This window comes from Acomys minous (genome assembly GCF_964271855.1).
Source record: "Acomys minous genome assembly, chromosome: 11".
NCBI classification, from domain to species: Eukaryota; Metazoa; Chordata; class Mammalia; order Rodentia; family Muridae; genus Acomys; species Acomys minous.
The window spans coordinates 23,750,508-23,772,427 of NC_140492.1; the positions used below are offsets into that span (position 1 = coordinate 23,750,508).

General features: G+C 39.2%; 1 protein-coding gene across 7 annotated transcripts in view; it reads right to left on the minus strand.

Moving 5' to 3' along the window:
* The window catches only part of ROBO1 (roundabout guidance receptor 1), a 994,953-nt gene that overhangs the window by 7,015 nt on the left and 966,018 nt on the right, over positions 1 to 21,920 (minus strand). For all 7 annotated transcript variants that reach the window (XM_084802512.1, XM_084802517.1, XM_084802513.1 and 4 more), the window contains 3 exons: positions 14,923 to 15,329; positions 11,647 to 11,799; positions 3,891 to 4,199 (listed from right to left, as the gene is read on the minus strand). In XM_084802512.1, coding sequence (XP_084658638.1) covers positions 3,891 to 4,199; positions 11,647 to 11,799; positions 14,923 to 15,329 — 869 coding nt within the window. The remainder of the gene's footprint in view (positions 1 to 3,890; positions 4,200 to 11,646; positions 11,800 to 14,922; positions 15,330 to 21,920) is intronic.

Here is a 21,920-nt window from a genome sequence, read left to right on the forward strand (position 1 = left end):
TTCTCTTGGTTTTTCAAGACAGGGCTGGTCTGTGTAGCACTGGAACTAACTCTGTAGATCAGGCTGGCCTCAAACCACAGAGATCTGCCTGCCTCCCTCGCATCCTCCCCATGCCAGTGCTGGGGTTAAGGTCATCCACCACCACCACCACCACTTTTTCTTTACTTTTTAAATCTTGTCTTTTTATTTATTTTACTTAAAAACAAACAAACAAACAAACAAAAAACCTCTCTTGCATGGCTTTTTGGACATAGTATATGATGATGTCAACTCTTATCCTAAAACATTCCCCACCGGTTTGGCATTTTAGACGAACAACACGCGAGCTTTGTCATCCTAACTTTCTGAGAAGAACTCCTATTCCCCACCTCCTGTTTGCGTGTGAAAGGTCTCACAGGCTCCTGTTCGACAGCTTCTCCGCTGGCAGTGCTATTTTTGGACGCCGTGGAACCGGTAGGAAGGGGCTGAGTTAGTAGAACTACTTGACTGAGGTGCCAGTGGGTGCCTTTGAATATTCCGTGCGCCCAGGCTTCCTGCTCTGCTCTCTGCTCTGCATTACATCCGTACCCATTCTGCCACGCCCTCTCTGCCAATGTTCATCAAAATAAATCCTCCCTCCCACAAGTTGTTTTTATCAGGCATTCTGGGCACGGAAACATGGGAGTGACTAATACATGTCCCTTTCAAAAATTCCACTCCTCCTTCAGTCCCCCAAAGTCTGGCTCCTATTCTGACTATCGCAGCCAACAGTTCTCGTTCATGGTCATCATGGATGGCACATTACAGAAATTCCTTTTGCCTCGTAAGACTACATCAAAATGTTACATTGTGACATTTTATATTTAATTTTTATTTTTGGGGGGAGGCCTGGTCATAGGTAGCACACACAGGCAGCACCATTTTCTTTTCCTTTGCTACTTTCTCACGTGCGTTTGTGTATAGTATGCATACATGTTTGCCTGTGTGTGGGTGCATGTATGTGAGTAGGTCTGTGTGTGTGCATTCACACGGATGCCCGAGATTAATGTCTGGATTCACCCTCCGTCACTCTTCCATCTTCTTTATTGAGGGAGCATCTCTCAGTCAAACACAGATCTTACTGATGAGTAGTCTTTCCCCCCACCCAACCCCCAAGACATAGTTTCTCTGTGTAGGCCTGGCTGTCCAGGACTCACTTTGTAGACCAGGCTAGCCTCAAACTTAACAGCAATTCACCTGCCTCTGCTTCCTAAGTGCTGGGCTTAAAGGTGATGATGGCTGGTCTTTTTGTTTGTTTTGTTTTTGTTTTTTCGAGACAGGGTTTCTCTGTGTAGCCTTGGCTGTGCTGGACTCGCTTTATGGACTAGGCTGGCCTGGTCTATAGCAATCCACCTGCCTCTGCTTCCCTGAGTACTGGGATTACAGGTGTGTGCCACCACCGCATCTAGCGACAGTATTTTTGTTTTAAAGACACACTTTTAGAACTCCACAGACAAGTATAACATATCTACATCACCCCAACTCCTTTTATGGCCCCTTCCCTAACTTATGACTTCTTTTTAAAATTATTATTGTTACATGCCCACATTTATACAATCTACTGAGTCCATTTACTGTCGTTTATATGTGTGTGTGCTCAAGACCAATCATTTGGGATTGGACAACTTATGTGCAAACTCATCCTTGGAGGAAACTGATTCTCTGTGGTCATCGGCCACCTGCAACTCTTGCCTCAGGGGTAGAACCTGATGTACTTTATGCTCTCTGTGTTGGCATGCCAACTGGCAGTGTCTTCATGCTGGTTCTTTTCAAGCAAAATGTGGAAAAGCCCTGGGCACATTTTCCTCTTGGATATCTAGAGGATACTATCTAGCAGTAGGCATTCTGGTCATTTGCCTCTTAGACTCATTCTGCCCGGTGATGTTTCCTCGGCTTTAGGTGTAGGCCTTCACTGAAGACATATCAACTGAGGTGGTCCTTCCCAGCCGTAATGCTTACAAGTCATACCAGCTGGCCCAGCAAGATATGCCCAATGGTGCAGGAGTGGGGCTTTGACCCTCTGGTGTAGCCAACAGCTGTGTACCTGAACCTAAATTGGACTGACAGAGGGAATTCATACCTGGTACTGTATGGCAACCTCCTGTAGCCGGGGAGGTCACAGACCCTAGAGGAGACTCCCAACTGCTGTGATTCTCTGCAGCGAATGTACTTTCTAACTGTCCTCTAAATTCTTGTCTTTATACTCACAGTTAAGTTTAGCTCTCATCTCTCATCAAAGATTGTTTATTTTTACTAGAGATGGAGACTACTACAGAGATCCACAACTGGTTATAACGCACGGAATGGGATATTACTTTTCATAGCTTAGCTATCACAACTGCTAGGTCTTTTGGGTGAACACTTTCAGTGTGCTTTAGAGAATGTGGACTCTCTTCCATTTGCCGAATGACCATGACGTCTTGGGACAATTCACAGAAACCTCCTGTACACATTTCTATCTCGTTCCACATTCATCCTGCTAGCAGCTAGACTTTTAGCCTTAGGGAAATATTCACACAACAGAGGTGACAGGCTTTTTGACAAAGTAGGTTTGGTTTTGTTTTTCCTCCTAGAGGAGTGATTCCTAAACATTTCCTGTACATCCTCTCTGCTGACATCCAGTCTTTATAATTCATAGAGTTATTACCTCGGCGTTGCTTGTTCTAAAATCCACTCAGACTCTGATCCTTTATCCCGATCTTTTAGTCAGTTTTTTTTCAACTCTTAATAACTTTTTTTTTGTGTGTGTGTCTAGGTTATGGTGAACATCTTAGTCAATAAAAGGAAATGTAACCTCCCCGTGACATCTATGAATTTCTCTTCTCTTTAATTTGGCTGGTACAACTGTTCCATCAGATACACGGAGCCTCACAGTCACTATCTGAATAACTTTAAAAAAAAAAACTGTATTATTTTAACTTATATTTTGACATTTTTCTAGCAGTGTAGTACTGCTGTGCCTACCTCTGACATGCTCATATTGGCTATTTGCATTTCTTTTATGTTTGTTTAACTCATTTTACATTTTATACCTAGAAGAATACTGCAACGACATGCCTGATTATTTTGGTCTCCCCTTTCATTATGCTGGGATGTTAGTTACATTTTCCAAGCCACAAATCACATTACATCATCTCTTACTTAAAAGGCTTTTTTCCTTAATTAAACTTAAAGTTAACATACAAAGAAACAAGATTCACTGTGGCATTTTCATACCTATGTGTTCTCATACTGAACTGGGTTCAAATCCACCCTCTTCTCCCATGATCCAGTGCCACGCCTCTAACCAGCCTCTGAGTAGTTCTTGTCCTCCTGATCAAATGGTCCTTTCTGCGACTCACATCATATGTGTTCTATACCCGCTCTTCTTCTTCTCCCAGCAAAATGACTCCCTATTGCATATATAAAACATCTAAAACACCGTCTCATGGTATCCTTGGCTTTTCCATCCTAATCATTTACTAGTGTTGTCTTTAGATATTTATTTCTGGTCTTATTATCTAAAAATTAAAAAAAAAAAAAAAAAGGAAACCATTGGTCACTAAATGTTTATTTTCAAGCTTCCATCATTTTTACCTGATACCTACATTATCCTTGCTTAGTCTGTTGGAATAATGCTTACCTTTAAAATAGAATAAAATGAAAATAGAATAAGATTAAAATTTAAAAGTCAGTTAATGTGGCATCGTTTTAAAGACACTTGTGTGATGCCATGTGTGGGAATAAATTGTATTAAATAAGCCAGGCGCATTCCCACTCCACTGTTAGAAAGGGCCTTAGCCATGCCTCTTTTCATAGAGCTACAAAAGCCTATGCATGTGTCCTGAGGGCTTAGGGAGTTCTGTGTTTGCCTGCCTTTTGGAAAATCATACCTTGGACAAGGTGTGCCTTTGCTGGTGGAAGGTCTCGCTTTGTCGCCTTGTTTCCTCGTCCTTTTCCATCACTTTGCTGGTCCTGTGCTTCTCTGGGGTCACTTGGATTTGTTCGCAGATCAGTGACTTGTCTTCCATCCAGTGCGTCTCTCCCCTTATAACTGCCTGCTTTTCTGTCTGATGATCTGTCTGTTCTTGCTTCTATAGAAGCGAGTTTTGGCACCATCACTGGTCGTACCTCCAGCTGTGCCTTAGACTGGACAGTGGGTGATTTTATAGCGGGTGGCGGCACTGGAGGGGGTGGCAGATCTGTAAAGAATATTTTAAATGCTGTGAGATCAGACATGTGTAAATTCATCAAAACCAGGTTTATCATTGGAGTCACACTTACCTTACGTGGACTAGAATAACTGAAGGCAACAAAATTTAGGACCAAGAATTTTATCTTCATCCAGTACAGAAAAGTTGAATCACAGAATCAGGACTTGGACACTTTCTACTGTGGGGCTGGCTACTACTGTATGTATGCACTGTAATTTTCCCCACTCCAACCCAGCAGAACTTCCTATTTGATTTCAGCATGCGTTCATAGGTCTTAGATGAATATTCTCTTATGTCTTTATGCAACCTCTTCAAATTGATTAAGGCTGGCACTTCAGTTTTAATTGCCATCTCTAATCTGGCCTAAATTTCTTCTTAATTTGTAGGTAAAATGTGCCACGTCGATTTTAACTCATTTTCTGATATCAAAGCTGACTCCTAGCAGACCAAAGACTAATGCTTCTAGATTCTTCATCTCTACCGCTCTTCATATTATTTCATTTGGTCACACACAGTGCAATTAAGGCTCTCTTTACCGTGTGCCCAGACATTTAAAAGCAGATAATTACTCATAGAAATGTAGGTTAATTTTTGGTTTTATATCTACACCTATAGCTAGTAGTTATATTTTAAGCAATATTTTATATAACATATCAATTTAAATTCTTTCCATCACGGATGTATTTCAAAAATGAAAGTATGCATACAATTTAATATCTAGAAAATGTACTGTTCGTAAGCAGTGCTTAAATTCATAAAAGTGATTTCTAGCTATAACCCATGAATAAAGATAAATATATTTTAATAGTATTTGGTAAGTTGACTTAATATGAACAAGTTTTTAGGGGCAGATTGACTTGATTGTGCTTGGAAGATGGATTACAATAAAAGAGTCTTTATTCTGGGGGGCTAAGAGGTCATAATAATAGTCCAATATGGGAAGATAGGAGATGAAATATTACTGTAAAGAATATATTTCAGAGATGAAGGAAGGAAACTAGTTTTACCTAATGATCAACGGACTACAGTACCAGGGAGGGGAAGCAGGCAGAGATGTAGGGCTTTGGCCCTAGTTTACTATGCAGGTGTAAAAGCATCTCTGCAGGTGTGGAGTGCAGAAATGAAAAAGAAGTTTTTGTGAAGGAGTATGAGTTCAATTATAGGAACGTGGACAGAAAGGGCTTTCAGAGTATACAGACAAAAATGAAAAGTAACTAGTTATGTGTCAGTGCACATTTCAAGAGTCATCAAAATCAGACAAAGAGGAACCAACATTACTATGCAGTCAGCCATGTCTGTAGGTGGAGCACTGTTTTCTGATTTGAAAGGTAACAAAAATATCAAAAAGGATTCATAAAATATTTTTTAAAATACTTATTATAATTTTAGCCTTGGGCATTCAGATAAAAAAGTATTCATGGTACAAAAATTACATGGTAAAAATATCAAAGTCATATAAAATGGAGACATGACAGTCCAACTGGTACCTCATCTCCTTTTCAGTCCTCAGGATTGATTATGAAGAGTGACTAGTTTTGATAGTTTTTTTATAGCTCACTCCCTAAATTATCTTCATAAAACAAAACTGCAATGCTAAGTCACTTGATTCAAGGGAGCACCATCCACAGCCAGGTACTATAAGCTATGGGCGTGTGGAGCTCTGTATAGCATCTACCCACCTGTAGCTGGTAACCTGATAAAAAGCATCATACAAGTAAACAGCCTTGCATCTTTATTAACGTGAATTGCAATGTTTCTTTCTCCTAGTCATGTAATTGTATGTCTCCAAATGAATTTAGAAATTCTTTTCTGTATAATGTTTTGCTCAATAAATACATCACTAGCTAGCTATTTCCCAGAGAGGAATATATAGGTTGTTTAGAAATGTTTTGCTGACATTGACAATGTCCACTAGTTAATCATTTCCGTGTGCCTGTTTAAGAAATTCTTGACTATCGAGCCTATACTTTGAAGGGCTTGGAGATTAACCGTAGTCAGAATGCTTGCTCAGCACGCATAAGGCCCTGGGTTTGGTCCCTAGCACCAAATAAACTGGGCATGGAGGTCTATGCCTCTGATCTCAGTGTTCAAGATGCAGATGCAGGAGAATCAGACACTCAGGGTTCTCTTCAGCTACATGACAAGGTCCAAGCCAGCCTGGGCTCCCTGGAAACCTTTCCTCAAAACACCACCACCACCGAAATGTGCCTTGAAGATTCGTACTATGATACTAAATGGAAGAACTGAATAACGTTAGTTTAATGTAGGACCTCTCATTCTTTCATCTATTTATGTATTTGTGTGCATATTCATTTATGAAAGGAACCACCTCCTTCTCCCCTTTTAACAAAAAAGTAGGTCTTTTAAAACTAAATTTCTTTGACACTGCAGGCTAAAGTTTAGACATCATAAAAATTTTTACTTGACTCTGAAAGAAAAAAACCTTGAACCACCATTTTACTACGAGCTGTTTTCTTTAGGAATCCATTGTTTTAAAAAAGCAAAAAGAAAAACAAAGTTTTATTACTGTACTTCATGGCTTACTGCATTATGACTCATAGGCTCAACACAGTACTGACCACAGTCTCAACACGGTATAGGCCAAAGTATAGACAATTTCCCTCTAATTTTTGAATCCCTAGTCCTGTTACACACATGGCCACAGTCACTACTGCAAGGATTTATCCCTTAGTTGACTACTTCAGTTGAGTTTTTTGGACTACAGTTTTGTTGTTGTTGCTGCTGCTGTTTTTGTTGTTGTTTTGTTTTGCTTGAGATAGGATCTCACTATGTAGACCAGGCTGGCCTTGAATTCATCTAGCCATTTGCCTCTGCCTCCTAAATGCTGGGATTCCAGGGTGTGTCGCCACACCCAGCCCCAAAGCAATACTTCGAGATAAGTACTTATAGTTGAAGTCCCTCTCCACCCGCCACTCGTTGGTTGACGCTAAAAGGAAAGACTGATTGGAGATGTAGCTCAGCAGTAGAATATCTGTCTGGCATATCGCATTTGCAAATTGAAAGTGACAAAGACAAGAAAGAGTTAAGAAATAGACTTTAAACAGTGGTGTAAGCCATGAGATGCTAGCAGAGTGGCTGGAAGCTGGGCCAGAGAGTAGTAACAGGAGAAGTTAATCCAGAACATACCTGCAGGCAAAGGGCATGGCCTGTCTATGCACTCCTTCTGTTCTGCTATTTACTATAAACATAAATCATCAGGAGGGGAGAGACCATCAGTTTCATTAAATAACAAGATATCTGGGCTCGTCAAGGTATTAAAGACTATGGTTACTGCTATCACAAGATCAAACAGAGTCCTAGAAATCCCAAATTCAAAAGGACATCTATTACTGGATATTCTGGATAGGTGTTGTCTGTAACACCGGTGACCTTGCTAAGCATCGTAACTTCTGGTATATAATTGTCACTGTACCCAACTGACACAGAGAAATGCTAGCAGATTTCATGTGTTCTATAAAAAGATTGCGGAGCAAATTCTTCTTCCTAAAGTATTACGCCAATGAAAATGGTACTAAACTGGAGGTTACTTTTACATGGACAATTCTCTGTTTCCCTTATTGCTGAATCGTGCTTTCCTGCAATTTATGCACTACTTTAAAGTGAATTTTAAAGTGAGGGAATTATGGAACTAGTTTCTAAAAGTCTTACGTAATCTTTTTAGAAGGTTATTTTTGTAGATGTTAGTCTGCATGTATGTATGAGCATCACATGCATTCCTGGTGCCCTGGGAAGCCAATAACGGTATGGAACCACCTAGAAATGGAGTTACAAGTTATTTTAAGCTGCCATGTGGGTGATGAGAACTGAACCTGGGTCCTCTGTCAGAGCAGCGAGGGCTCTTAACCTCTCAGCCATCTCTCCAGTCTCTCTTTGTAGCATTTTATCAACACTTTCTCCTTTTACAAGAATCCTCAGCTAACAAACACAAAGTGATACATAGAAGCACACATGTAGGTAAATCTGCTAGTGCAGCATTAACTTGCTAGACAGATCCAATGCTCTATTTATGTAACTGCTTCAAGTCCCAAGACCTTGTAATTAATGACAAATCAAGTCAAAATAACATCATTCTAAAGAGGATGGTGAATTTATAATTTATGAAAAGTAGGACTGGAGAAATGTTATAGATTTGGTTTTTAAATCAAGTATGTAAATGTATTGGGAGGGCTGAAAAGGCGGGGGTGAGGTGGGGGGTGGGGAGTCTATTAGAAGGTCCTAGAAATGTACTTTAACTCCACAAGACTTCGGTTGATAAATATTCATATATTTTAATCCCATCCTCCATCTGGGTTAAGCTTGAAAGTGGCAAACATGAAATAAATAAATAATCAGGCCTGGAGGATGGAGGTACTCTGTTTTGCAGGCTAGTGTTTCCTGGGTCTTCATGAAGCCTTATATTTTTACCTACAGGGCAAGGCATGGCCACGATCCTAGAGGGGCTGGTGGGCTCTTGTGTTGTGAATTCTGTCCTTGCCAAACACCACACCTAAAGCTACAACCCCCACTATCTAAAAATATGACTGTATTTGGAGTCTTTTGAGAAGCAATAAAATAAAAATGAGCTTACTAGATGGGGTTGAATCCAAAAAGAGACTAATGCTTCTGTAAAAAGAGTTTAGCGAGTAATTGCAAACTGCAGGGAGACTGAGGGACCACACAGTGGAAAGGATGGACTTTACCCTCTCGAGCTCTGAGGAAATGCTCAGTGAGTTGTTGTTACCATAAAGTTTGTGGGACTGTTTCCTGACAGACTAGCTGAGAGGGGTCCTCAAAAACTACGGTTTATTGACTCAGAATAAGGTCTTGTTTACTCTTTTGAATGTTTTAGAAAATAACTTATTGGAGAAACTGAAGTTTGGATATTTATAAAGCACAGGTGGTATAAACTCGAGGATGTTATTTATTCTGGACATAGTTCTCAAAACTGATATACAACAACCAATTAGAGTCCATACACTGCACTTAAGGAAAAGGAAACAAACAAACCCTACAAACTTCTCTGTGGTGGGTTGAATAGGTATGGCTTCCATAGGCTCATGTGTTGGAACCTGGGTCCTCTGGAAGAACACTGAGCCATGTCTCCAGCCCCTCATATATATTTTCTAAATCTGATAAAAATGATTTATGAGAAAAATCACTTTTGTCTCTATTTTATAGTTGCTACCCAAAGTATATACATATTGGGTTTTGGTACAGATCATGGCAGAGGGAGAACAAAGCCCTGGGTTTGAGTACCAGAATTACCAAATGTGTGTGTGTGTGTGTTGTGTGTGTGTGCGTGTGTGTGTGTGTGTGTGTGTGTGTGTGAGAGAGAGAGAGAGAGAGAGAGAGAGAGAGAGAGAGAGAGAGAGAGATTGGTGCATTTAGATCTAAATTTTGTGATTTTAAATTATTAATGCTTATTTTAGGAGTTACAAATAACATATAGCTTTTTCAAGGAAATATTCAGAAATGGGTTGAAGAAACAGTCTAATAATCACAAATTTAGGATGAATGTTTCCCTGTGTTGAAGGGAAGATAAAGCTATAATTTAAAACCAACTTTACTCATTTCTCCATCATTTATTTTCATGAGTTACAGAAAACTATTATTATCTTTTGCAATGCAGTAAGTACTGATAATTTGCATAAGCACTTCTGTGAAATGAGCTACTCAAAATCCAAGTAATATTTCACATTAACTTTTTAGCTTTACACATGTTTCAATATAGTTCTTTGGTATTCCTGAAATTAAATAAAAAAAATAACTTGAGTGGTTCATCATTCATTTTAATCCTTTTTATGTGAGCATTAGTTAATATTCATATTTTGTTTTTAAATATGTCAAAACAAGTCCTATAGAATGCAGGTCACAAATACAGCTAACAATTCTCAAGAACAACATCATATATAACTGCAATGCTCACTCGTTAACCCAGCAAGCTTTCACTATTTAAAGCATTTTTGAAGGCATGGCCAGGCTCCTCTCTAAATACATATAAATAAGAGGTGGAAAGATCTACACAAAGTTTTAGGCCAGATTTTTTCCATATGTGTCCAATTTAGATGTGTTTACATCCAGGCTTGATGTCTGACCAGCCTTTCAGGGAAGACTCCTGTCGTCGAGATAATAAACATTGATAAAACAGCAATAAAACTTGTAAAATGCCATTACAGGGGTCCCGTAAATGTAAGATTGCCTGTATAGTTTGAGGATTTACACCGAGAATTTGTCCCTTAACAGAGGCAAACATGTGCAGAGCCACTGTAATAACCTTTCAAAATCAGATAATATTCTGACAGCTCAGTTTCACTGACAAAAAAAAGGGTCCTGGGCAGAAGCCAGGAGGCCAGGTGTGCAGTGTCATGCCAGTACTTAATGTAGTCTAATATCAGATAGATGCTAGTGAGAGAAAAATACACAGAATAAACTCCAGATAATAGCATGGACAACCACTCATAGCAAAATTACTTGTGCTCATCATGCGGTGAGCTTTGTATTAAATTTTTCTGTCAAGTGGCAAGGCTCACACGGAAAAGCACCTCCAAAAACTCCTCCCATCACCTTGGATAAGCATCTATAATATTAAGCTTTCACATGATAATAGCAAATGATGGCCTTTATGAAAAATTGCTGCCTCTTAAGGAAAGTCCTAATCGGATTGTAGCTACAGACACCCAGGAGGTGGGGGAAATTCTTCCTTCACCCCTTTAGTAAATTCACAAAACTTGGCAAGATGAGTGTCTCTGAGAGAATTTATCTTACATGAATTTCCAATAAAGCCCAAAGGGTTGTTTTATAAAATGAGACGGTGGTGGTAGTTTAATAAATGCTGGGCCACCTGAGGCACTTTCATTAAAGGCTTTCTCTAGACAACATCACAGTGTTTGTATTACTCTCCTCCGCCCCCTTGAGAATACAAGTGTCACCTCCTCAGCAAGACTCCATATTGCACTTGAAGGCATCAAGAAGAGGGTTTGAGGCGGTGCACAAACAACCCATAACACCACCGTGGTTGCAAAAACTGTGTCAGTACCTTCACTGTCCTTTGTCTCCGTGCAAATTTATTTTAAAAAAAAAATTGAGTGAAGAAAACAGAGATGATTTGGAGGTTTGACCAGTGGTGCTGACAAAGGTAAGTTCAATGCTATGACGTCTTACTAGAGTCATGGCCATTTTGTGAAGCTATACAATAAACTCGCAACAGATATTTATTTAATTTCTTAAATAACCAGCTGTGTAGGAAACTGCAAAGGCTAAAGATGGTTGACAATTTGTGGAAGGATTTTTTTTTTTGCCCCTGCAAGTAACGTAAGGCTACCCTTAATGAATGTTGATGTAATTTCTAATGTCAGTGAACACATTCACTAGCCATAAAGAAGCCAGGGAGATAGGCGCGACTCATAGATGTTTTCATCCATTTCAATGGACTTACCATCTGTGTAGGCTTCTCTGCGCAGATGTCCTGGCTGGTGCTTTTGTTTCTTGGCAGGTCTCACTTTCTGGATTACAGCAGAACTCATGTTGCTGTCTGTAGACACGGGACTCGTGGGCCTAGGGCACTGAGAGCCGTGGAGATGTCTGCGGCCTGAGGAGGAAAGCCAGAGGCAGACTCATCAGGGCGTTTTAATTTCACTGACTGAGCCAGAGCAAAACACTCAAGCTAGAAACAATTCCTAGTTTTAAAAAGTACTTAACACCCACCAAATAATAAGCTGCCTCTTCCTTCTATTTATGCTAACTGGAGAAAACACCCTGAAAGTACTGTTGTTATTTTTATTTTTTCTTTTTGTAAAGCCACAGGACTTTTATTCTACTGAAGTTCATGGTCCTCTTTATATAGGGAAAAACACCGCCATTAATTTTTCAGGTACCGTCACTAAAATGTTCTTAAAACAAGAGTGTTATTATTTTCTTGCACCATGTATTTGGTGCTTGTTGCATTTTGGATAGGAAGAGTCAGATTCCTTAACAACTTCATGTTGTAAAAATGAACTGGATTAATTAAATCTATGTATGGTATTCTTTGAAGGTAGAACCCTAATAACTTAAAATAATGTTTTTGGTTATTATCTTTGTAAGTATGTGGAAAGCAGTCTAGCTCACATACACAGTCACACCCAAATGTACTTCTTTGTTTCTTTGACCTCAAGATCCTTGTCAATCCTCACTATTCAGTGGCCCCTCCAAGAGTCCAGTTAGTGCTGGCTATTTTTGGAGACACAATATTGCCAATCGACAGTGCAAACTTATTTTACTAAGCAGAGATGGCACATTTCAGTGTCATCAAATTCCCAGGCCCTTACAGTGAGGATGTATTTCCTAAGAGGTACTACTCAGATCATCTAAAATGACAAGAGAAGGCTTTCAGGGCTATGCCGACCTACACTATTTTGGTTTCTAGAAATTCCATCCACAAGTCCACTGCTTTCTATTGAACCACAAGAAACTTCAGATAGACTTGGGATTCAGACATGTCCTCTGGCTATAAACAGGAGAAGCCACATACATTGAAATCAACACATTTAAAAGTGCTAACTGAGGCACATTAAATAATGGACATTAATGCAGCCAAGTGAGAAGCAATGTGATTGGATTATCCATTCATATTAACTCCAAGTCACATGATAAGCATTGTCATTTCTTGAAAAGAATATCGTAATAGGCAGAGGCCAGTGCCTGTTTAGTTCATTATAATTATGAGCCAAATGAAACCAGAAGTGCCACTAAATTACAATACAATAAAATATTAAACCCAACTCTCTTTAGCTATGATGGAGACTATTACAATTAAAGTTACGTATCCATGAAAACCGAGAATTAGGGCGGAGATGGAAACCATTACTCATTCTATTGTATAAGGCCATCTACTGCTCATAGACCCTGAGGCATAAGGTCGTTTACAGATGAATTTTCAATGTTATTCCTATGTTTTGTTGACTTAATGAACTGAAACGCACCATTAATGCAATCTGAAAATAGAGGTTTGAGATGCTTAATTTCATGTATTTATTTATTTATTTTTTACAGAGGGTTGAAAACTGAGGTAAAACATATATTTAATTAGATGTTTTTTTATTTATTAATAAATATGATTAGGTTTGCATGTATTACCATAGTAGCTGTTACTAGAAAACAGAATATTTGGTTGCATTTTATAAAACATAGGCCTGGAGTAAATACATATTCTATGATAATGTGTTGGTAAATATTAGATATCTTTTTCTACACAATGAATAATGTACGGAGATGGCCTTGTGCTGTAAGTGAAATATCTGTGAGTATATTCTAAACTGATAAAAAACAATGATCAGCACAGTATCTCAAGAAAGCCAGAAAGCTACCAATGTGATACTTACTAAACTGTGAAAATTAAAACAGGAAGAAGATTTTGACTTGTGATAATCTTTTCTTTTCATGAAATATGTTTCTTTCCTCTTGACCATAACATTTTCCTTAACTATTTGTATTTTCTTGGCTACCAGAAATATAGGCAGACAGACACAAGAACACATACACACAGACACACAGACATGTACAACACATACACACACATATACACAGACGTGCATAACACACACACACACACACACACACACACACACACACACACACACATTCATCTTACACAAAGACCATAAGATGCTTGTTGAAATTTCAATTATTTCCTTTCTTATGGTATTTCCTCTCTAAGTAAGAGTGGAGAGGAAGAATTAAGTAAAAATGATTTAAAAATAAGTACATGTATTACACTAGGCAATAGCAATGAAAAGGGGAATGGGGAAAAAGTAATATGCATTTATATTAACTTGCTCTTTCAACTATTAGATTAAAATATGAAATATTTATGCTTTAAGATGCATGCATATTTCAAACATGTTCCCCATTAAATTGATATGAAGCAAAAAGAGGCGCTACGGGCTCAATCTGCACTGTCCTTTCACAGGCTTCCTTGTCTATTGCTTGTTCCTGGCTGGTAGTTCTACTCTGGGGGCCATGGAACCTTTATAAACTAGGATCTGGCTGGCAGACATGGGTCGTAAGATGTTAGACCCATTGCTGGTCCTAGCGGGATTCCAGCCTCATCTGTCCTATAGTGTGGAAGCCACAGAAACAAGCACCTACTTGGAAGTGAGTGGCTCTGCCCTGCCCTCCTCCCTGAGTTACAGGACAACTGTTGTCTCTGATGGAGTTTCCATTTCCCGATGGTTTGCGTGTTTCAACTGGGTATTTTTTTATTTAATCTTACGAAAGTGCTAATTAAATAGAACTATCAAAATGAATTTCCTTTTAGTGACTATTATATTATATTATATAATTTATTATAAAAATAATATAAATTACTTAAGAAGTCTTTGCAGAACCGGGTGTGGTGGTGCATACCTTTAATCCCAGAACTCAGGGAGGCAGAGGCAAGGGGATCTCTGTGAATTCGAGGGCAGCCTGGTTTATGAAGTGAGTCCAGGACAGCCAAGGCTACACAGAGAAACCCTGTCTTGAAAAAAACCAAACCAAACCAACAAATAAAAACATCTTTATAACAACCAGGAAATAATCAAACCAAATCATATTCTTAAATTTGTTTTCCACATGTAGAAAGAGAGGGGGGGGGAGGGAGGGAGGGAGGGAGAGAGAGAGGAAAATTATTTTACATAGGACACATGATGGGGACATGGCGCACATCTCTTGGTGAAGGGTGTTCAGGACTTACCAGCAGCATCCTGCATTTGGCGTCGAGCCACTTTCAGGCCAGCATATTCCGCGGCGGCAGCAACTGCCTGGGCAAAATCAGCATCAGTGAAAAAGGAGCCATCAGACGAACTGACACTGGAGCGCCCACTGGAAATGTTGTCCTCTTCTGAGGCGGAGCCCCAGCCATTGATCATGGACCCAGTGACAGAGCTCTCAAGGTCCCCAACACTGGATGCTGGGGTCTGCTCAAGCCCACGTAACAAAAGCCTTCTAGTCTGCATTTTGGCAACTTCCATGTCGGCTTCGTCTTCCTCCTCTTCTGGGGCATCCGTATCCATATCTGAGACAAGGGGTCCTGAAATGTAGCCGTAAGTATGAGGTGGGGAAATTGGCCGTGGCGGTGGAGGAGGACTCACGGGCTGCCGTCTGTAGGAAGATGAAGAAAAGAACAGCTCAGCTCACCACGTAAGACACAAAACAACAAAGTAACTGGATAGTTGAGGCTGACAGTGACAAAAAGCAACTCCACCAGCGTCTTAGTTTCTCTTCTAGTCACTGTAATAAACACTCTGACAAAAACAACGTAAGAGAAAGAAGGGTTTCTCCTGATGCCCAGTTCAAAGCTACAGTCCGCCAGACAAGGGAGTTAAGGATGCGGGACCTTGAAGCCGCTGGAGACACTGCACCGGGGATCAGGAGGCAGAGGGCTGTGAATGAACGCTGCTGCCCAGCTGCTCTTACACCATGCAGTGTCTCCGCTAGGGAATGGCAGCACCATTGTGGGTGAGGATTTCCACCTCAACTGATGCTCTCAAAGAGAGCCCCCATAGGCTTATCACCCAGATGATTCTGGTGTCTGTCCGTTGACAAGCAACAGTAAGTGTCACATCTGGTCTATTCTTTTATTTAAGTCAAAATAAATATATTTAGTTATCTAATTTTCATGTTTGTTCACTGAACTATGTTCGCTCAAAAGGGGGAGGGGTAATTCTTATTTGGGAGCACATTATATTTTTCCTAATGAGTTTCTAATTTTCCAAGTTACTTATTATTAACGGCAGGAGACATTTATCTTGAAACAGTTTGTTCTGTACACATTTTTTTCTTCCCTTTTCTTCATTAGTACACCTTCCACTCAGAGCAAATGGAGCCATTCATCTTGACAACATTCAGCAAAATTTCATACGATTAAAAAATACACATTCAGCGTATGCCATAATTGCTTTTAGACTTTATTCTATTAAGAAAAGCTATGAGATCCAAGAACAATTTTCTCTGATTTAATCACTTATGAGTTCCACTAAAGGTTATGAACTCCCTCTAAACTCTGCAGCGTCTTTGTGTTACATTTCCTATCTGTTCATCCTTAACTGCATCTCTACCCTCTTCTGGCGCTCAAGCTTGTGTGGATCTACCCACTTGCTTTTCCAATAAGGTTAAGGATATTTCTTCTGATGTCCCGGAATTTGTTATGAATCAAAACATGAAGTAAATAGATACTAGGAGTAGCACACTCAGAATTATAAATAACGAGTCCCCAGCCACTTGTCCAGAGTCTTGAAAAACTCCATTTAAAAGTAAGTCTTTTATTTATTTATTTATTTATTTATTTATTATCCACGGTGAATGTAAGATGGCTGAGATTGTTTGGACTTTAATGGAAAGCAATACCATGCAAAGAGTGTCGTCCTACTGAAGAAGAATACAAAGGAAGAATGCCCCCCTCACAGCAAAGGAAGACAAAGGAGTCTTCCCATTTGGTGACTCTTTACAGAGCCAGGTAGAAGAGATTACGCAATCAAGGATGCCTGGTGAGAGCCACCCATCCAGTTCTACACTCTTTAGAAGAACAGCCTACCAATCTGTTCAGCTGAGGCCCTCTGTTACAAGGTAGCTGGCATTAGGATTTGGCACATCACCTGATGACCTCACAACGGGGAGGCTGGGACAGATGACACATGGGGGCCAATCCACACAAAGATGTGGCTGAGTTGTTTAAAGACTACAGGCTGTGGAAAGTCGCTGTCTAAGAGCAAAGTTCTCGTTCGTGAGCTGAGTTAGCACCAGGACATCCCGTCTCCATCACAATGATTCTCATTGAGTTGGAAGAGTCGGAACAGTGTCTAGTCCTATCCCTCGAGCAGAGCGGTTTGCGTTTGCTGCTGGTGTTCTCTCTCCGTTCCCTCAGGACTGGAAGAGGCAGGAGGACAAAAGATGAAAAGTAGTGGCAGAGAGGTGCTAGCTACTATTCCACGCCAGCAAAGCCCTCTGCAAAGGGTGTCTGGGAATGCCTGGTTAAGGTTTTAAATGAACAGAGCTGGGTCTGAAATGAACAGTCAGCAGACAGAGTTACACAGGAGGTAGTCAGAACCTACCTATCGTCAAAATCAATGAGGTTCTGATCTGGCTGTCTACATAAAGAGGGAAAACTAAGTTCACATAGCACCATTTATAGGGTGGTCTGGCAGTTCTTTGAAGTAAGCTATTTTCTGCTTTTGATCCCAATGAACGGAGACACTTTAATAAACTTATTTTATTACTTAAAATTGAAAACTATGAAAGAAATAATTTCGAAGCACTACAACCAACTCATTGAGACACTGGCTAGCCGTGTTTTACAATGTTAATTAATTCCTGTAACTTGCTGGTTTGGCTCTTAAGTTATCATTTTACATACAAGCACACTGAAATTCAAAGGTTTCAAAGTTCTTATAGTTCTTATATGAAGTTCAGAATTTAAACCAAATCATATTTCCAAGGCTACCATTTTCCTCCTAAGAATAGTAGCAGGTCCCCTTCCCAACCTTCCATTTCTTATATAGGCCAAGGAGAGACATTTTATAGGTGGATATATTTAAAAAAAACATATTCTAAGAAATGAAAATTAATGCATTACATCAAAGAATTAAATGCATATATTATTTAGTTCATTTTTGCATATTAGTGTATCTACATATATATATATACACACAAACATATATACATACACACACAGTCATAAAATATAGTGGCTTAGTTTTCATTTCTGGGTGGGTTTAATTTATCTGTGTGTGTGGCACCAGAAGAAATAGGAAAAAATGTGCCAAAGCTGAAGTTATTTAAAAGATTAAAATGGATAATTGCTTCAATGTGTCATGTGTTATACACACTGGAGGACAACCATTGTTTAATTTGGAGTATAATAAAATGTTAAATGTTAATTTACAGCCTTTGTCAGCATGGATAGCCACAAGAGCAAGCAATTTTTGTTTCTTTTTAAAGACATGCTCGAGTTTTTAGCACAAAGACTATTTGACCATCGATAAATTGCTGTGGAATGGCTCACTCCAGTGGGAGAGAATGCCAATATTGTGCTCACAGACTTCACCTTCTGGAGAGTAAAAATCCCTTTCTGTTAAACAGGGGCTAGCTTTTAACTACAAACCATGCAGATTCTGAGAAAAGGCAGAAAAATTTATTCAAACCATCTGTAAATAAGGCCATCCCAGGGAATGCGTGATAAACATGTACAGTTTGAAATATGTAATATATTCTATTGGAAAACAAAGGGCTATTTCAGGATGCTGCACTCAAGTGGGGCTTATCACAAAGGAGCCTCAACTCTCTAGATTCTCCCCCTCAGGGGCTTCAATGTCTCGTGAAATAATATAAAAGTATATGTGTGCAATTCACAGCACTCTAGGCTGCTGCAAAAGTGATGCCTCCATAAATATGCTCAAGAGGAAGGGGAGCGATTCCATTAATTTATGAAAGCAGTGTATCTACAGTTTGCCATTCAGCACTTACCATCCAAGACACAAAGGGAAAACCATTGAGTTTTTTTTCAAACACTAGCATAGCTTAAATGTTGTGTGAAATTAACTATCTCCTCTTTATTATTTGTAAAAAGAACATTTAATTTTGCTTTGTCATTTGAATTTCTTTTCTTCCCAGTAACAACAAATTAAAGATGTTTGTATTAAAAATACAAGTAAATTTCCTAGCCCATATGTGAATGTTATTTTTATCATTCAGGACATTTTTGCTAAATATGAACTCCGGCAAGGCAACATCCATTTATACCTTTTGAAACAGCTGATGTGAACAAAGTTTAAACACATTGGTTTTATTGTAACTGACTAAAAATATGGAGATATGGAGATTCCTACTATATTAATCAGCCATTTTACTGAGTTTTAGATGTAAATGAAGTGTCTTGGAAATTCATTGGAGAAGTTGTAATATTTGTAATTCAAGTTGTGATGAGTGTGTGTGTGTGTGTGTGTGTACACATACAGGCACAGTGGCCAGATGGCAGTCTTTGGTATTGTTCCTCAGGAGTTTATGAGAGTCTCTCACTGGGTTGAAGTCTTTCACAAAAGGCTACTCCAGTTGGTCAGGAATCATCATGGCTCTGCCTCTACAGCAGTGGTTCTCAACCTTCCTAAAGCTGTGACCCTTTAATGCACTTTCCTCATGGTGTAGGGAACCTATAACCATAAAATTACTTTTGTGCCTACTTCATAACTGTAATTTTTCTACTGTTTGGAATTGTAATGTAAATATCTGTGTTTTGAGATGGTTTTAGATGACTCCCTGTGAAAAGGTCATTTTATCTCCAAATGGGTAGTGACCCACAGGTTGAGAATCCCTCCTCTACAGGGACAGGATAGTAAGAGACAGGATAGTACCTGGCTTAGTTTTACATAGGCTCTGAAGATGTTTGCACAAGGTAAGAACTTTACCAAGGAAACTATCTCCTCAGCCCAACAATGTGACCTTTACACTCACTAAATCTCACTAAATGTCATAGTGTTATAATGCGTTGACTTCTAAACTTTTCTTAATATATAGCATAGTATTTATATATGCTCCCATATATAAAGATTTACTATACCTATTATAAATATGCTAGATATTCAAATCAATGAGAATATTACCAGTAAAAAATTAGAGAAACACTTTATATTTTAGATACAGAATGATTTTAAATCAAAGTCAACAAATATAGGTTAAATATGTGTATATTTAAGGCTGTGTTTTTTAATAGTACCCTAATGATACTTCCTATTGCAAATGTTATTCAAAAATGAGAGTCAGTTAATCTCCCATCAGCAAGTAGGTCTTGAGAGTTCTTTGAATAATACAGTATAGCAGAGGTTAAGGATTTGCCCCGGTTCTGAGTATGGTCCCTACTTGGCCTGACAGCTTTCTTGCCTTGCTTTGAAAGCCAGTTGCCATCTGAGAAGTGTTGACTTCCTGATACTCTATGTTATAAGAGACCTGGTCTGTGGGGCGAGAGCCTGCAAGACAAGACTAAATGGCAACAGAGGGGAGCCACAGAGCCCTGGAACATCCTGGACACGAGTTGAGAAGCAAGTCACTTGGCAGGAGAGCATCCAGTCCCAACAGCTGAATTGAGATGGAGAAGCCACATGAATGTCTTCAGAGTTCCTGACTTGTAAACAATATAAAATGGTTGTGCCAGGTTACCAAATTTTAGAGAAGCTTGTTAGACAGGAAGAGAAGAAGGAACTTCAGCATTATGTTATGAATTCTGGTGAATAAAATAGATATGACAGTCCAAACAAGCTTGGAAGATGCAAACAATAAATCATATGCCTAGAGATAGTGCATCAATAAGGAGCTCTTAGGACAGAGGTTGTGTAGGACCCAAACTATCTAAATCCATATTGAGATAACAGGCAAAGAGGATTTGGCATTCTTTCTTGAATGTAAAGGATACATAGGTACCAGGTCAAAGGGGGGGAACACAATGATGTCTTAGGAGGATGGTTTAGACCATGCAGTGATCTTGGGGTGAACAAGAATAGCGTTCATTCCTGAAGTAAAAGAATCTTAATGATGACAACCAACGCAGTGACAACGGGGAAGGAGGAAGTTACTGAAGTACTAGTCATAAGAGGTCCTGACTGCTTTCCTGGGGGAATTTTGTCTCTATTTTAAGGGTCATGGGATGCTACTGAATGTTCTTAAGCAATCTGAACTTTTATAAAAATACCCCAGCAGCAATAAGACCATTTAGTGGACATGTCTACAATATAGTCAAGGGAGAATGGCTGCCAGAAGAAAGAAAGTACATTAAGACTGGCGTCTTGCATACAACTTGTAGTAGCATGGCAGAGTGACATGTAGGTAGTAAAAATTTTGAGGAAAACAAGTACTTGGATAAGTGGGTGTACTTGGATTAAAATGAGATCTGTAGAGAAATAACTATCCCTAATGAGTGCTACATCAATAAGGTAGCAGGGTGATGCAAAACACAACACATCTGTTAGACAGACACACATTGGAACAGGCAAAGGAAGAAGTGGCTGCATTTAAGATTTAACTCCAGATGAGACTCCCAGCATTGTTCACTCATTGAAAGGCAGATACAATGTAAGCGCCATCATTAGGGGACAGGTTAAATAATTTATAAGATACATTTAACACAAATATCTACGCTAAAGATGATCAGTGTGGAAAACACACTGCAATGGAAACAGCAGCTTTTACAAGGAGGCTAACAGATGGTGCTCTCAAAGCAATGTGAAAACATGCAGAGACAAAGGCGTATGAGGCTCTTTTTTGTGTCCCTATCTTATTTTTTGAGACTATAAGATAATTGCATCATTTTCTCTTCCTTTTCCTTCCTCCAACTCCTTCCTCCTTACCTCCTTACCTGAACCTCTTAACCTGATTATCTGACTATTGGCACTTTTATGTTTTCTATATTGCCAAAAAAATAGATCTTTAATTCAAAAACATTCTATAATAAACATACAGAATGTTTGTAACAAAAAGCAACAAGAGCTCTTAATTTTTCTTTTTTTTTTTAAAAAAAAGATTTATTTATTATTTATACAGCATGGTGTACCTGCATGCCAGAAGAGAGCACCAGATCTAACTATAGATGGTTATGAGCCACCATGTGGTTGCTGGGAATTGAACACAGACCTTTGGAAGAACAGACAGTGCTCTTAACCTCTGAGCTCTCTCTCCAGCCCCAGGAGCTCTTTTTTTCAAAATGTGTTT